The sequence below is a fragment of the Anoplopoma fimbria genome, chromosome 13 (genome assembly GCF_027596085.1).
Source record: "Anoplopoma fimbria isolate UVic2021 breed Golden Eagle Sablefish chromosome 13, Afim_UVic_2022, whole genome shotgun sequence".
NCBI lineage: Eukaryota > Metazoa > Chordata > Actinopteri > Perciformes > Anoplopomatidae > Anoplopoma > Anoplopoma fimbria.
The window spans coordinates 255524-272202 of NC_072461.1; the positions used below are offsets into that span (position 1 = coordinate 255524).

The 16679-nt window shown below is 40.4% G+C and overlaps 3 protein-coding genes across 3 annotated transcripts in view; all 3 read right to left on the reverse strand.

Annotated features, from left to right (window-relative positions):
* The window catches only part of LOC129101794 (phosphatidylethanolamine-binding protein 4), a 49674-nt gene extending 43294 nt beyond the window's left edge, over window positions 1-6380 (reverse strand). The window contains exons 1-3 of the mRNA XM_054611720.1: window positions 6264-6380; window positions 2647-2750; window positions 2224-2356 (exon numbers count right to left, since the gene is read on the reverse strand). Coding sequence (XP_054467695.1) covers window positions 2224-2356; window positions 2647-2750; window positions 6264-6380 — 354 coding nt within the window. The remainder of the gene's footprint in view (window positions 1-2223; window positions 2357-2646; window positions 2751-6263) is intronic.
* Window positions 6381-6987: 607 nt separating this feature from the next.
* Window positions 6988-11571, reverse strand: LOC129101230 (rho-related BTB domain-containing protein 2-like). The gene is made up of 7 exons (XM_054610943.1): window positions 11435-11571; window positions 10394-11334; window positions 10171-10289; window positions 9530-9680; window positions 9338-9426; window positions 8301-8406; window positions 6988-7727 (listed from the first exon to the last, which is right to left on the reverse strand). Exons 1-7 carry the CDS (start codon window positions 11554-11556, stop codon window positions 7522-7524), a joined length of 1734 nt encoding a protein of 577 aa, XP_054466918.1. The 5' UTR covers window positions 11557-11571; the 3' UTR covers window positions 6988-7521.
* A 134-nt stretch (window positions 11572-11705) lies between these two features.
* On the reverse strand, window positions 11706-13527 carry LOC129101795 (rho-related BTB domain-containing protein 2-like). Its single transcript, XM_054611722.1, has 3 exons — window positions 13463-13527; window positions 11978-12179; window positions 11706-11813 (listed from the first exon to the last, which is right to left on the reverse strand). The coding sequence occupies exons 1-3, from the start codon at window positions 13525-13527 to the stop codon at window positions 11706-11708; spliced, it is 375 nt and encodes a 124-aa protein (XP_054467697.1).
* Window positions 13528-16679: the final 3152 nt, after the last annotated feature.

Consider the following 16679-nt stretch of genomic DNA (forward strand, 5'->3'; position numbering starts at 1 on the left):
GCCGGTCTGAAGTTTCTGTTGCCCTTTGCCTTTGTTTTGGTTATGAGCACCTATTTAGAGGCGGGTTTATGGGACTACTGCCCGTTGCGCTCCATCACAATTACTCAGCAGGCATGCATCCCGTCCCAGTAATAAAGTGGGTGTTAAGGTGGGTGGATTTGAAACTGAGCGGCCACTATTCTGTATTCTTGCTACTGGGTACAAGTGATGAGTGGCAGAGAATAGCAGCAGCTCTGGCAGCGTGGCACGGTGACAGAAAGCGTGGTGGACCAACAGAACAACCACAGAACCACAGGCAACAATCTGATCATCCTTCAATAGTGCGTGCTTACTTAAGTGTCAGGAGAAACAGAAAAATTACATTTCAAAGCCCAGTAAATAAAGTTTGTATTGATTTAATCCAACATGTAATCTGTTTTGCTGTCTGACACTGATTCTGGCAATAAAAGAGAATCATGTAAGACAGCATTATAGATAATACGACCATAGATCAAATGGAGTTTGGGCAAGAGAAGGGCAATAGATCATGTTCAAGCCAGACTGCTTAGCTCTGGAATTCATAAACTACCTCCTAAATCGAGGTGGCTTTCAATCTAAGTTTTCAATTTACAGATATAGGATTTGGTGTGCGCCTGATGCAATTTCATTGTCAACTTCAGCAGAGGTTCTGTGTGTTGGGAACTGTGTCTCTCTCAATTTGTCGCTCAACCATAAAAGAACAAGATCCACTGAAAAAAACATATAAATAAAAATATACTAGACATCTGAATGAATCTCTTTGGTAATTTAATATCTGGCATGACAACAAGAGTGAGTTTGTTTGGACAAACGTATCAAATGTCATTAAAGCTCTACTTCATGTAATGTCGACCCATTTTCTAAACATGTTTTTCTTTTCCGTTTATGAGGTATAAAAGTAATTCAGGCACTGTAATGTTGATGTCATCTCTTCTAAAAAAACATTTCCTTTGTTTTATCATCAGCAAATATCATTCTGACATTGCAATGTGTATATTTTTAATCATATTGAGCACATGCTTGGTATGAATGTCTAAACTAAATCTAATCAAAATCTACAAAACACTCAAACTTCAAACTGTAGTTTTACTGTGTTACTTTCAATTACAGCCAGATTCTTTAAATAAATAAATTACAATTAGTACTCTATTTTAGTCTTAGGGTCATGGTTTGAGTTGTTAACATGAGCAGGTACTTTTCTTTAAACGTGAGTTACTACTTAATGGTACTGATTCATAAACTGGTCCTCTAAAGCACGCACAGCAGTGTGTGCTGCTGTTTGCAGCAATTCAATTTCACATCTTCAATGACACCATATCAAAGATGGAGATTTAATGTCTGTAGCTTCAATAGAATGAAACAGAGATTAAAGGATCTATCAGTCAAAATCAGTTACTCAATGACAGTATTATCTACTTTACAATTTATATCATCTGACACTCTGAATAGTACAAACTATCGATAGGACATTACCTTCAGTTGTTCATTGAAGGACAAGAATGAAGTGCTAGCACCACCCTCTGGTGACAAAGACAACTACAGTGTATGTGTAATCAGCACAGGTAATGCCGATAATACAAGTCACATAAAAGCCCAAAACGGGAGAGCAGCCTCATGTTTAAAATATTACTCAAACTGTATTTCATGCTTATCATTTTTTTTCACAATGCTGTGAATAAAACTCTTCTCTTGAGGTTAAGATGCAGCTGGCTTTATTCATTACTGCACTCTAGTGTTAAAAAAAGCATTGCATGTAAATGACATAGAACATGAAATACACAAAGAAAAAACAAATCCCAAGAAACAAGAAATATTCAAACCTCTTTGTCTAAGAAATTTGCTTTTGTTTGACGGAAGGGGATGATAAGAAGACAATTTTCTACTATATTAAAAATTGACTCAGATCTGCAGCATGTAGCTTTAGTATCAAAGACGTACCAATAAAGCAATGTATATTCGTTTATAATACGTAAAATATTTGTGATCTGTGCCAGTTCAGTCAACTATTTAATAAACCATAGTAGTGGAATTAAAATCACAGCACACGTAAATACCTTCCCACTAGAACAATATAATTACTCTAACAGCCCCCAAGCAACACAACACACACACACACACACACACACACACACACACACACACACACACACACACACACACACACACACACACACACACACACACACACACACACACATCTCTTACCTTGTGTGCTCCAGAGAAGGAAATATTTGGTGCTTTCCAAACTGTGCTGACCATTTCTCTGAGTTTCAGGTCCTTTGGAATTACGAGGCATTTGTCAATGTCCAGTTGTGGATAGATGACCTCTAGTTCACCACTTTATTGAAGAGAGATAAAATATGAAACTCAGGCTGTACAGTTCTGTGTTATATTCTGTACTGAGAGCAAAGTGAACACGCTCACATCCTGAAATAAACATATCCAGCTTTTTTAAAAAGGTCAAAGTACTGCTAATAGCAAAAAAAGTGCATAAGTGCAACATTGAGTGAGCAGATTAAGCTTCAGTTCAGATACTTCTGTCTTTGCCGTGATCATTTAATGTACTGTTTACCCATCATTGCAATTGTACTATGATCACAGCTCTCTGATGCATTATGGGCTACTTACTGACAGAAAGAAGAATCCAGAGAGCTCATGTTGTCTGGTGTGGCCTCCACATGATAAAACCCCAAAACACAGGCACATAACACCAGAAACGGTGCCGGCACAGCCTGGAGAACAGCAGCGTTCAGTTAGTCATGGAGTAATTACTTTCAACAGACAAATGAGTTTAGCTTGTTTATGTTTACCTGTTAGATTCAAATTGTATATAATATAGTCTGAAAAAGAGCTAATTATGTCCTGACAGTTGAGGTCAGAGGAGGCCTGTCGACACTGACAGCTTGGGAAGAGAGTCACAGTATTTCCCAGCAGTGTCGTTTCTAATGAAAGACAGTTTAGTAACAGTTTAAGTTACATGTCAATCATCTGTCAATCAGCAGTATAGTTCTTGAATGGTATATAAAAATTGTGTTTGCAAGTCGTGGAGAATAACTGAAACCAAGCTCTTAATTACTGCTTAAATGTAGGCCTGCAACTAACAATTATTTATTTTCATAATTGTCTATCGGCTGAATTACCTTGTTGATTAATTGAGAAATGTCTAAGCTAAAGATGCCCTTTCTAAAGATGCTATTTAGTCTGAACTGCAATTCTGAACTAATTAATAGCAATGCTAAAATGTAATTATATTGACAATAATAATGAATGAATAATATAAGTCAAAGAAAAGGGGAAGGGAATCTCAACATTTGAAATGTTGGAGCCAGAACATATAAGGGAAGGTTTCCTTAAAAGACAAATGAAAATGAAAGAATATACTAATATACTTGACAACATTGGTGTTAAATGTCACTGTTAAATTACAATATTTAAATATGTATGCTTAATTATACTTCAACTGTCTGGACATTGCATAAACCCATTTGTCGGACGTTCCATCACATAACGTTATGCACACACGCACTTTCTTACGTCATTACTTGCATTAAGCTTATTTTATGTCCCATAACTAACCCACCTATAGTGAAAAGAAACGTTTATAAAGCAACGACCACTCACTCAGCTCACAGTGACCCTGCACCTGTTGTGTTTATATTTATCCAGAGTCACAAGTTACAAGTTACAAGTTACACGTTACACGTCCACACAGAAGCGTTATAGCAGGTGTCCCTCCAGACATTACACACTGCTGCTGCAGGTACACTGCAGTCTTCGTAGGTAACGTTGGTACATTTAGGTACATTTAGGTATATTAATTTGTGATAATCATTACCATCTCTCAGAAGTTGTCCTCTTGTGTTCTGCTGCAGGTTTCTGTTTCTGGTGCACGGCCGCCTCTCCGCAAACGTTTCATGTGACATGACTGACAGGGTTTTATAAAAAGACTGCACACATCATTCTGCACTCATTGCTCCTTCTTTTATTTAGTAAATAGTATTTACACATCTTCAAGAACACATGCTACAGGATTCCAGACTGACAGCTCTAAACAATAGAAACAGCTCTTGAGAACAGAAACACCTGATGACTAAAGAAAACGTCATCCAGGTTTTGGACACTGAGAAAACATTCAAGTTTTTTTTCTTTTCCATAATTTTTTTCTTTTTTAATTATTTAATTTCAACCATTTCTGAACAAGGCCTCTTAAACTATGCAGTAGTGATTGTGCAGCATATAATATATTCCTGGTGCTGCTAAAGCTCCCTTTGGTTTGTGCTTCTCTGCAGCGTGAAGTTAGCACCCAAACATATGGAAAAGGGCTCCACTGACAACTTCTTTGTAATCTATGACCAAATTATTTTTCTTTTTTTTTTACCTGATGTTGTCTACATATCTAATAATGATGTTTCTATACCATCTAATGCAAATTGAATAGAACCTGGTGCTACAAAGCAGTGCAAGTTTGTAATTTCAAAGTCAGACATTTCAATATGCATAGTACAAAAACATTTAATACGTTAAACTAAGCAATAGCTTTTAGCAATTGCTATGCTAAGTCTGAAGTCATCCCATAATTTCTATTTACATGTTTGAGTTACATCTAACTTCCAAATGCCACCCTGTCTCAGCATTTTGTAATAATACAGACTCCAAAATTGGAGATCATTAGCATAAAGTGACTTTAAAATAATGGAACAGATTTGAAATCCCTGCATTCATTTCATGATAAATGTCAGAAATCGATGGTTTGTCATTATGTTAGTCTAGTGTGGCCTTGGTGGTCTGAGTCTTTAATTAGTTTTGTGTTTACAGCTTTAAAAGGGCAGAAACCCTCCGCAGTGTTCAAAGTTAAGCACACTCATCGCATCGATCACACATCGACTGCATTACGTCCAAATTATGTAAAGATTATGTACATCTACAGATAAACACATAGCCTAGAGAGCACCATGATTACTGAACATAGAGCAAACAGACCAGTGACCACAGCAACACTACTATACATTCTATACCATACACTACACTGTACATTAAGGCATGAGGTGTTGTTGATGCAAAACATCAGCAGAGGACTCGTGAGAAATGAAATGCACTGAGGAATGAAATGCATGTCTATGAAATGTATCAATCACACCACTAAGGTAACAATATACACCCTCCTGCTGTTAAACTATCAGAAAAAAAGGAATTTTGTCTGAAAACTGGACATTATTAGTTATTAGACAGATGGTCTAATAAATTAAAACATTCAGAATTAGGATGGCTCTCATCCTTCGGCCTAATGTCTGATCATATGCGTCAACAATTAAGATATTTAAAATGTCAGTTATCATGATTACTTACCAATAGACCAAAGTTAATGTAATTGACAACAAGTCAAAGCTACTGCTTAGAGCACCAGCTCAACTACTCTATATCTATATCTAACACTTTAAATGAGAATTAGGCAAGCCTTATTCATGCAGTGTAGTAATTAGGTCAGTTAAAACAAGCAGAAACTGAATTTGTCTCTGAATTGATTCATACGACTTAATCATTTTAAGCTCTTCGTTGGGCTCAAATATCTGTCTCGACATTAATTGTTTGGAAAAGTCTAACCAATCATATGCAGGAATAAAGCTAGCCTTCCTTTATCATATGCTGCCATCAGACTTTTTTGATAACAATGACATGTCTCATGGATGTACCAACTCTTAACTATATAATTTACACAAACATGTGTCTACCTTACTTTGTACTGTAATCCTATTTCGCTAAAAGTCAACTGTTTGTTTGAACTGCCTGTAATTTGCATTTATTGTGCAGTATATAATAGATGTAACTGGAGGTCAGCACAATGAGTATTCAGATATTTTCAAAAACAGTATGTAGCTGCACAGTAACTAAATGCAAGTCAAGTCTATATTCAGTGTATGTATTACCCAGTAATACTGTACGATTCTGCTCACTGCCTGCAGTGCACAATATAAGGTAACAGCACATGAGAGTGATGCAAGTTGATTGCAGTTCATATGATATTTTCTATACAATACTACCAATCTTCACTGAGCACCATGCTTACAAATCCAAATAACGTTGGAGTCCATCCTACAATCAAGTACAACAGTAGATAACAATCTTTAACATATATTTTCAGGTGTGCAAAACAAATCATCTTTTTTTTTTTTACAAACATTTCAAATATCATGGTCTGCAGCCGCCGCGTGCCATGATGACACCATACTGTCTTTAGTGCCGTTTACCAGAATGCTGCTAGTGGATGTTGTTGTGGTTGTCTCTGTGGAGAAGAGTCCAAAGGTGCTTGAGGTGTGTAGAAGAGTAGGGATGACTTCACCCAGGCATGAGGAGGCCTCCTGCATGCCGTTAGGGGGTTTAGATTGATCTCCTGGCCAAATCTCCACTAGTGTCAGATACGTCAAACACACCATCACAGATGAATGGTGCACATGATGAACACGTGGTCGCTTCAGCTCTGGAAATGCTGCCATAGGCTCTAAGATCCATCGTGTGTCGTTTTTCAGGATGACAGTGATAAAGCTGATGGAATCATAAAACTGAGGGACTCAGGAAACATGTGTGCTAACAAGCCTCATCAAGCAACACATAAAAAAGAATAGTGATCTGGTTTGTTTTTGCCGGCATTTTACAGAAAATACAGGCATTTTCTTTGATTTAGAAACCCTTGTGTCTCTTGACACTGAATGCATTCATGTAAAATAAAGCCCTTTTTTAACAAGAGGCCACAAATCACAAGATCACAATACGATAACGCTGAGTATGTCCCGACTCACATCACTTTTAGCACTGCAAGCTGTACACAGACCATCAAAAACAGAATGACTGTACACAATTAAACAGGAGGGGAACTTGCCAGTATTTTCCCTTATGCTTACACCATCAAAATGAGCATGGCAAGACTGAATTACTTCCTTAATTGATTCCTGGCAGGCCTTACTATTGTTTCATCCTGTTGACAAGATCATACTGTACACGTAGTTTGGTAGATTCAGAATTAACACTTAAGTGTTAATTCTGACACTGAGAAGTTCTGCAGTTAATTGCTGGTTGTTGCAGCTGATAAGCAGCACTTAGTTATCAGTTCAGGTTTATTGATGTTAATCATAATCATATGTGAAAAAGTTCTGTGCCAGCAGAGTTCTATATTTAAAACTCAGGTGGTGGATCATAAACCAATAAGTTGTTATTTGCGCCAATTACACTGTGCCATTTGTCAGTGAAGTTCATATCACTGAGGTTTAAGTCTCGTGTACACCAATCTAAAAATCTAAGGAACAAAACTCATTACTTTAACCGCCAGAGTGAGCTGAGCTTGCAGACCTGGAGGAATGTGACTGCACAGGCAAACAAAAAGGAGGAGAGATTGTGTGTGCCTGAATAATTGGGGCGTACATAGCCAGTGGTGCTTTTCTTCTATTGTATCTTTTTATAACTCGCATCCACGCTGATGTACTTCAGAGTAGACCTGGCCTTACCACTTGGTCAGATGACAGCGGATGAGCCAGAAGAAGGAGAGTTTGAGTTAGGGGAGGATGGAAGGTTCCAGAAGAGCCACTTGCGTTTACATTGCCTCCTCTGGTACAGGTAGTCCTCCTTGTCGCGCTCTTTGCGTGCTCTTTGGTAGTGGTCGTCCTCTTTTAAATACCACACAGGTGGCCAGCGATGTTTCTCAAAGTATTCTTGGTTCTCTGCATCAGAATAAACTGTTTTAGGATTTAGTAGGAATTACAAGAGTTGATTTTCAACCGTCCATTTCCCCACAAATCTTTTTTTGCATTTCAACCCAGTCACAACAACAAATTACAGCACAAATAAGTAAGTTGGAAGAAACAGATCTTAGTCATATATGCATATTTTTCACTATAATAATTGTGCTAGAAATACAATTCAGAGAAAAAAATCTTTAAAAACTATATTTTGATATAGTTTTATTTTATATTTTGTATAGGCCTACTGTAATTATTGAGTGTATTTATTGAATTATTGAACACTAGACTGGCTAGTCCCTGATTATATTATGAAATGATTATGTTGCTTCAGAAGTGCTTAAAACGTAATATTACCTTACTTAGGTGGAATGAGCTCACTGAGGTCAATCTGCTTTTATAGGTTTCATGGCCAACTTTCCTTCAAGCGTATTTAACATTCTAAAAAGTTTTTTTCATGCTATTATGCTCTAAATGACCACACAAGACACATACTGAATGTCAGGTTAGTGTTAAGTATAAATGTGTGATGCTTTGAGATCCCATGTGTGTTACCTGTAGATTTGGCCTTCATCTCTCGGGGAAACTTGCGGCAGACACTATTGTAGTTGGTGCAGATGTGGTGAAGACACCAGCCAGTGAGCTGTTGGGCGCCGTGGAACTGTCGACATATAAATCGTCAACTTTTGACTGTGTTTGTACATGACAGGGGTGGTTCTTTCTGTGGGGTTTTGCTGTTGCTTTGGGTGAAGACACCTCATTATTTGATCAAAACCCAAATAGACGGACTAAAAAGCCATTCATGCATGAAAAATAAAAAAACGTTTTTGACAAGTACGGTGACCTCGTATTCAGATTGCCATGTTTACATCTGTTTGGTCAGACTTGGCTCTATACATTCTCTGAAAGTTTATTTCACATCCATCAACTTCTGCTGCAGTAATTCATTGCTGTGGTTCATACTATACAGTCAGTTGCAGCTGTTCTTTGTTAGCTGTATTGAATACATTTATGGTGCTGCTCATCAGCTGAACTCTGGAGCTTCACTGATACTTTAACCTTTATACTAACATCTGCATGCTTATTTTAGCATGCTGGCATTAGTACGGCATCTGAGAAAGTAGACACATGGCTCCTCTTTTCATTTAAATCTACTCCTATACATTTCAATGTCTATCTTGTCTATCTACATTTTACCAAAGAAATGACCAATTTCAAACGAGCATGTGGCTCCAGAGCATTTTTGCGCTGTTGGTACTACATCCTTGCATATGACACTGAAGAGTTAGAGCTGAAGCGTATGTGCAGCTGAATGATGAGATAAACCAAAGTGCTGAGTCTAACTCCTTCAGTACTTCCTAAATGCCCACTGCTCCAAAGATCTGGTGCCATTCATTATGCCAAGTAGCTGACTTGCACTCTGAAGAAAGAGAGTTTCTTTGGCTCTACCTTCGAGGAGTAAAGATTATTTCAGCCTGAAGAGCAGCTCTCCCTGAGAAATGCCTTCATTAATAAAATTCCCATTTGCCAAATCTTTATATAAGAGCTTTAAGTGTCGTCCATGTTTACTGATGATTCACAAGTCACATTACCTGGGCCATGTCCAAGTACACAAGCACGTCTCCATCATTGTCTGTCCCCATCATCGCTGCCTCCGTCAATACTGTTACTGTGTAGAGCTCTGAAAGAAACATAAAAGCTAGTCCCTATTTGCAACACCACAATGGCTTTGTGTAATACAATCCTGTGGTTAACGGGGTATGTAACTATACAAAACGTAGTACCTGTAAGCGCAACCAGGTGGGGGAGGCAAAGACGATTCGCAAGAACAATAAGCTCCATTGCGTCCAAGTCAGACCGAGAACAAAACCGCCCGGTGTAGAGATACTCTAGCACAGCCCTCATACAGCTGCGAGTTGTGTTTGGAAACAGCACCTTAGAAACACAAAAATGTGACAGTCAGGACTTAAGGGCCCAAGGATTTTGCAGTGTTTTGCATTTAATTGAAACACAAGAAGAAATCTCCTTTTACTTTTATATTTTATGATGTAATGAAGATAAAATGAAAGAACTACTACTACTTGCAGAACACACATGTATTATCTTTCAGGAGTATTATTGTCTGTTAAGGTAGAAAACTAGTTGAGCTCACAGAACAACAGTATGTTTGGATCACAGAAGCCTGTGTAATTGTATTAAGACAGACTTGCAATCCACTAATTAAATTATTCGTTGTACGCAGACTACAGAGCTCATTGGCACTCTACTTGGGACAGATCGTGTAAGGATCTTACCTTGACTGGCAATAACAATGGCATTACAAGCAACATGGAATAAATGTTATCCCAGTATTGACTTTGGTGTGTTCATGAGCTCTGCTGGTTAATTTCAAAGCCCAACAAACCAGTTATGTAGGTTGACTTACCTCTTTGGTGCAGCTCTCCACAAAAGGCCCGCCAAACATAGCTGCCATCCAATCACAACTAGAGATGAGTAAAGGCTTGTGCGCCATGATGGTCCCATCATCTAGCTTGAATACTACATCTGTGAAACAGAGGTGAGACACAGACAACACATTACTTACACCTGCATCTATATTATTTCAAGCAGAAAACATAAGCAATTACAGATGAAAGGTTTCCACCCACCAGAAAAGGTGCCTTTGGCCAAGCACTCTTTGACTCTGTTTGTACGCCGTACATGGAAGGCTTTGGTGATTTCTTGGTTCATGAAGGCTTCATTGTTGAGTATGTTTGCCACCATCATCCGCAGGTCAAAGACCTCCAGCAGCTCTGCAATGTGTGCAATGTGCATTAGCTCTTTCTCATTCTCGTCTAGCTGACCCGTGTACAGATAGCGAAGCACAGCTCGGAAAGGACCGAGCTGCATGGACTGGTCCATGTGCACTACAGTCATGGGCCTGGGGCTGTATGTGACAGGGTCGTCTACCAGCTCCTCCTGGATGCTGACGAAGGCTCGGCTCCACGAAGAGAGCAGTCTGCCCCGTCGAGCCCCATCAGAGTCTTTCAAGGTCCCATCACTAGTGCAGGCCCTCAGGTTGGCCCTGTCTCCATCATCGTTGCTTTCGCAAACATCAAAGCTAGCAGCACGCATCAGCAGCTCTCTGCCAGAGAGAGGGCCACGAGAGGGCCTTTCAGTCTCCTCAGTATGTGTGTCCATGATAAAGAGGTCATAGAACTTTGAAGAGGATGTCGACAAGTATATCTTGTGTGCAAAGATTTTCTGTCGCTCCTGCAGGACCAGGATGACGTCAGCACAGTGTGGGTCCTCCAGAAGACCGACCGGATGCTCCTCTGTGGTGGTTGGGGGAGGTGGCACAGTGATTATAGGCGGAGGAGGTTTTGGTGGCAGGAAGGGCGCCTGAAGGAGAGGCCGCTGAACATTTCTTAGGTGAGATTTCCAAAACTGCAGGTGTCGGCGTGAGATGAGCGCAGCTCGGATAGCATTATCAAAGACGTCCTTGACTCCAAATTGAGCAACAACACTTGTTTCATAATATGGCACTCCCAGCTCTTTGGCCACCTCCCGTCCTCTCTCTGGAGGAAGAATCTCATTGGATTTAATGGGTCTGAAACACAAGAAAATATATCAGAGACAATTTTGGTTTCAGAAATATCAATCAAATCAAATAATCTTTTTGAGTTTTGATCAATCATAAGTCCTACTACCTAGCTAAGGGCCTCCGTGCTCTGTTCACTGCCTCCAGGTCTGCATAGCGCAGGTCCAGCTGACAGCCAACCAAGATGACAGGAGCACGGGGGCAGAAGTGCTTGATCTCAGGGTACCACATGGTCTTCACATGGTATAGAGAGTTTGGGTTGGCGATTGAGAAGCACAGTACCACCACATCAGACCTGAAGCAAAGATGCAGGAGAAAGTCTAAATCTCAGAAAGCACCAGAGCATATATTGGTAGACCTAATTTGAATTTTAAGATATCTTACCTGCCGTATGCAAAACGCCGGTCCTTATGATGGTCTCCAAAAGTATCCCAGAGACGAAGGGACACACTGACGTCATCCACCACATCTCTGGAGCGCTCTAATACCTAATAAGAGACACCACACTCGGGTAGATTTCATTTCTGTAATTCACTAGTGTGAATGCTTACAGCTAAATGTGCATATGAGGCACATTTATTGTTTGATTTGTGTATAGATTTTGAGTGACCAGAGATTTAAATCTTGAAAAGTCATGCGGTTGCATTCTTACCTCCTGGCATACTCTGTACTGGTCAATTGCCCAGACTGTGGGCACATGGGTAGCGAGTAACTGGTACTGAGTCAGCGTGGCATTGCAGGCCCGGGCACAGATGAGCCGGGTCTTTCCGACTGCATTGTCTCCCACCACCACACACTTGATAGTTTCAACGTTTGGCCTCTCATAGTCCATATCAGAATCTGTCAGCTGGGACCTGTCAAAATACAAAGAAGCACAGAAAGCTGCATCAGCACCTGAAATCCTAAACTATTGTCCTGAACAGTACAGGAACATGGATCAATAGGGATATTAGACACTGTGACTGCTCCTCATCTGCACTGCCCGTTCTGCCTGCAGAGCTATCAATGGACGGTCCCGTGACTTCACTGTGTCCATTCACAAGTTCCCTGTTCCTGCCCCTGAAATAGAATTTTTTTTTTTAAAGGGACAGGCTAACAACGAGGGGGAGGATTGTTTGGGGGGGATCCTGAGAGTTGGAACTCGACCTTTATTGAAATGATTATACCAATTTTCAACATTTCAGTTGAATTGTAAAGAAAATAACATTCAGTTCCAAAAAATAAACTGTTTAGCTTGTCCACTATGGGTTAATGCAGGCTGCCTTTCCCTGTTTCCAATACAAACAGCCGACCTTAAAGCTCACAGCAGCTTGAATCATCACAACCTAATTCATTTCCAAGAGTACTTAAGATATGACATCCACAAATTCGCCTTCATTAAATGAAATGGAGGGAATAGGTAAATAGACTATTTCTGTCTCTTGAAAATGGTGGCTAATTTAGGTAGCCGTTATGGTTTCCAAGGGAACTGCAGCCCGTGTCTCGGTGTGCCACAGCCTACATCAGACAATCTTCCATCTATTACACAATCATGTTTTTTCTCCTTATTCTAGACAAACAGCAGCATATAAACCCGATAGCTATAACTGCTGCCTAGCCCTGTTTTAGTTGTAAGTTGTGCCAACACAGAACACAGGCACACACTCTTGGTACTGTAATGTCCAAGCTTTTATCATATAGTGGACCAGATCTATAGTCGCTTTATGCTCCAAATCTGAGTTTAGTCCCAGCATCTTCCTCGTGGAAAGACTTACTGCACAGGGAATGGCAGCCTTTTAGGAGGAGAGGAGTCATTGGATTCTCAAATAGTGCAACTTCTTATGAATGAGGTCAGTAGCTTTTGTGTTCGTGTCCCTCTGCCTGGACCACAAGGACCTGCTTTAAGCATCACTATGGGTCTCCTACACTAGAGACACATTTCTGAATCTCTATGGTGACAATCAGAAATCAGCATTCATTTCTTGGAGCAGGATTGTCACATTTTGATGTGTCACAACACTACAGATCACTATAACGGGTTACTATGATGTTCCCTGACGTTTGCAGCCATTCATAAAAAGCAGCCTTTCATTTACTGCCCGGTCTGAAGCCCATAGCTCCATGTAGCAGCTGTGTATGAAGCATCTGGCAGGCTGACCTCAGGCCTGTGACAGAGACACCGTCCCTGTTACGTCTACACTGCGCAACTCCCGAACTAATCATAACGATGGCCAGACATTATTATATAATAATCCATACATGCTTCAGAATGCTCTCCTGGTTAAATCACCGTTCAATAAGCATGCAGCTTCAATTATCATCCGCAACAAAGATGATGAAATGGTGCATATCCTACCAGAAGGACCGAGCAGTCCCACCACCGCCGAGACACTATATGAGTCTGCTGCATTACAGCTTATGTAACACCGTCACTGACTCCTGAGCCTCCACCCTGCACCGTCAACACAACCAACAACAACAACAGCAAACGCAATGGAGCAATGGAGCAGTCTGTTGTTCTGCTGCAGGAGGTGTTCTCCTATATGATGTCTATGGTGTTCTCCTCTCACCGCAGCACGAGGAGGAGCTGTGTCGGGCTGCTCTCTGCAGGTGAGGAGCAGCGCTCCACCGGACGCGGGACGCACCTGCCGGCTGCTCGTCGTTAACCTCATCCTCCTCGATACAAGGAGAAGAAGTGTTGAGAAGAGGAGCCGGACCAGATGTTTCAGGTAACTGGACAGTGCGATCAGTCCGATGCAAACACGGAGGCTGATCTGAAGATCTGCAGCCTGTCGGTGCTGCAGCAGCTCCTCCACTGACAGAGAGGAGAGGCCTCCGATCTAATTATAGGCACCGACGGAAAGAAAAACATTCATTACAAAACACTGATCCACTTTAAAGTCGCATCCACATCTCATCCACAGCTCCCACAGCTCCCACAGCTCCCACAGCTCCCACAGCTCCCAGCTCCCAACAGCTCCCACAGCCTGGACAGACCGCCTGCACCAGTGCAGTGTTTCTGTCGTGTTAACCCCATTAAAGGACCTGGATTATGAACTACTCTGCACAGTTAACAGTGTTTCTGTTGTGACTTTAAATAACGTTGGCACAGTGCTGCAGTATCTCAGCCTGACCAGCCTGAGTGTCTTAATAAGAGTCTACTGTATTTGAGTGAGGACAGGTGGGGCTCAACTATTGACACACAACGTGTGTGTGTGTGTGTGTGTGTGTGTGTGTGTGTGTGTGTATTGAGTCCACACGTATACATATACATAGTGGGTGCATGTGTGACAGACACATGACACAAATGTATTTAAAAAAAAGGAATCAGATGTCTGGCAAACCAATAACAAAAGTATTTGAGTGGATCCACTTATTATTGTGACATTTAAGAGGGTTGTACAAATAAAAAAACAAAGCATGAGTCATGTTGGCTGTTGAGCTTTATTTAAATGAGGAGGATGTTTCCTGGTACTAAATTCACTCTTTTGGCTAAGAATGTATGACTATGCATAGTTCCTCTCATGGGTTTGGACATAACTTTATAGATAAAAATGTTACATTTGTGGGAAATCTCCTGCAGTGGTTTTATTATGGATTGAAAGACTGTACATGGATTTTATGTTTATCCTTAAATGTAATTTCTTGCACATTACCAAAATCTCATATCAGTGTTCAGGTAAATAAAGACAACATCACTGTTTTCATTATAATAAACTTGTTCTCAATACAAAGAAAAAATGTTTAAGAAGAACTGAGTCAATGCCACGTTACAATCATTAAACAGGCTTCTGAGTTACTCAGTTTGCATTCGATTTATAATTATCACGGTCATCACACATTGGAAAGGGCCAAGACGAGAATGGTGTTAACAATTAGGAGAATGGCTTGTTTCTTACCTATAAAAGTGCAGCTATGGTTCCTATTGGTAGTTTAGTTATTGTTTAGCACTTTAGGGCAAAGCAGTTAGTGGTGAGATAACTCAACCTCAGGATTCAAAGCAAAGAAATAACTTGCCATGGTAGTGATTTGATGGTCTGTGATAAATAAAAGGCCACTCCGCAGTCACTGACCAGGTACTGACAGCCGTAGTGCACAGATGTTGGGAGGTTTTCTCTGTTTAATAGAGGTTATTTCTTCTGCAGTTCTATTAAGTAATTCTGTCTTCACATCTTCAGATGATGTGGTTCAAGGAAGGCTTTAATTCCCAATAAATCATATTCTCAAGAGTTGGTTTATCTTTTATCTCCGTCACTCTGTGTTGCCCTGAACTATGTCGTTAACATTACAATGCCATCCAGTGTTTGTACACCTTAACTTTGTAGGACCAAGAGGATCTAATTACAGTTGACATTTATGCCAAAGCTGCACTGCATTGTGAGAGAAATGCCTCCACAGCAAGCATCATTATGGGGAAATGCTTTTACAGATATATATCCTATTGCATTTCTATTCCATTGAATGACTTGTCTAAGTGAACATGCAGTATTTCAGCTTTGCAAAGTGATATTAACCAATTCACGTATAGTTAAATGCACTTTTGGTGTGATGCTGATTGACTCTTCATTTGAATCCATAAGTAAAGCCTGTTTTACTAAAACTCCTGCAATGTCCAGTCTGCTCCACCAGGTGGGGCTGACAGTCTACTTTACATTTCCTTCAAGCCTCACTTCAATACTGAGCCCCAACACAAACGCCTATAAAAACAGAGCAAAGGGTGGAACAAATTCCTTCAGAACAAGGATACATGGAAACTGAAGTAATGCATTTTAATAATACATATTACATAATTATATAATAACATGTGGCATTTGTGTGGTCAGGGTCTTCTACTGAAAAGGAGAAAAGCTAAGCCATGTGGAAGTTATAGCTTTAGGTAATACTGTACATGTAAGAGTGGTACCTTAATATGAACCAAAATATGGAACACAAGTTCTCAGAAGTGAAACATAATTATTAATATATAATGATGAAAGATGAGAGATACTTGGTGTCAGTATGTGGAGAGAGAGGAGAACATAGGAGTGGATGTGGAGGTAATCTTTGGTGTTTCCCTTTTACTCATGGAGAATTCATCCATCCGTTATCTGTAACTGCTTATCCTGTTCAGGTTCGCGGGGGAGCTGGAGCCGATCGCAGCAGGGTTCATCCTGGACAGATTGTCAGGCTATCACAGGGTTGACACATAGAGTCAGACATTTATTCGTGCTTACGTTCACACCTACAGGCAATTAAGAGTCAAATATTAACCCAACCTGCACGCTTTGGACTGTGGGAGGAAGCTGGAGAACCCAGAGAAAACCCACGTTGACATAAGAGGATCATGCAAACTCCACACATCAGGCCAGCAGGATCAAACTGGGAGCCCTCTAACT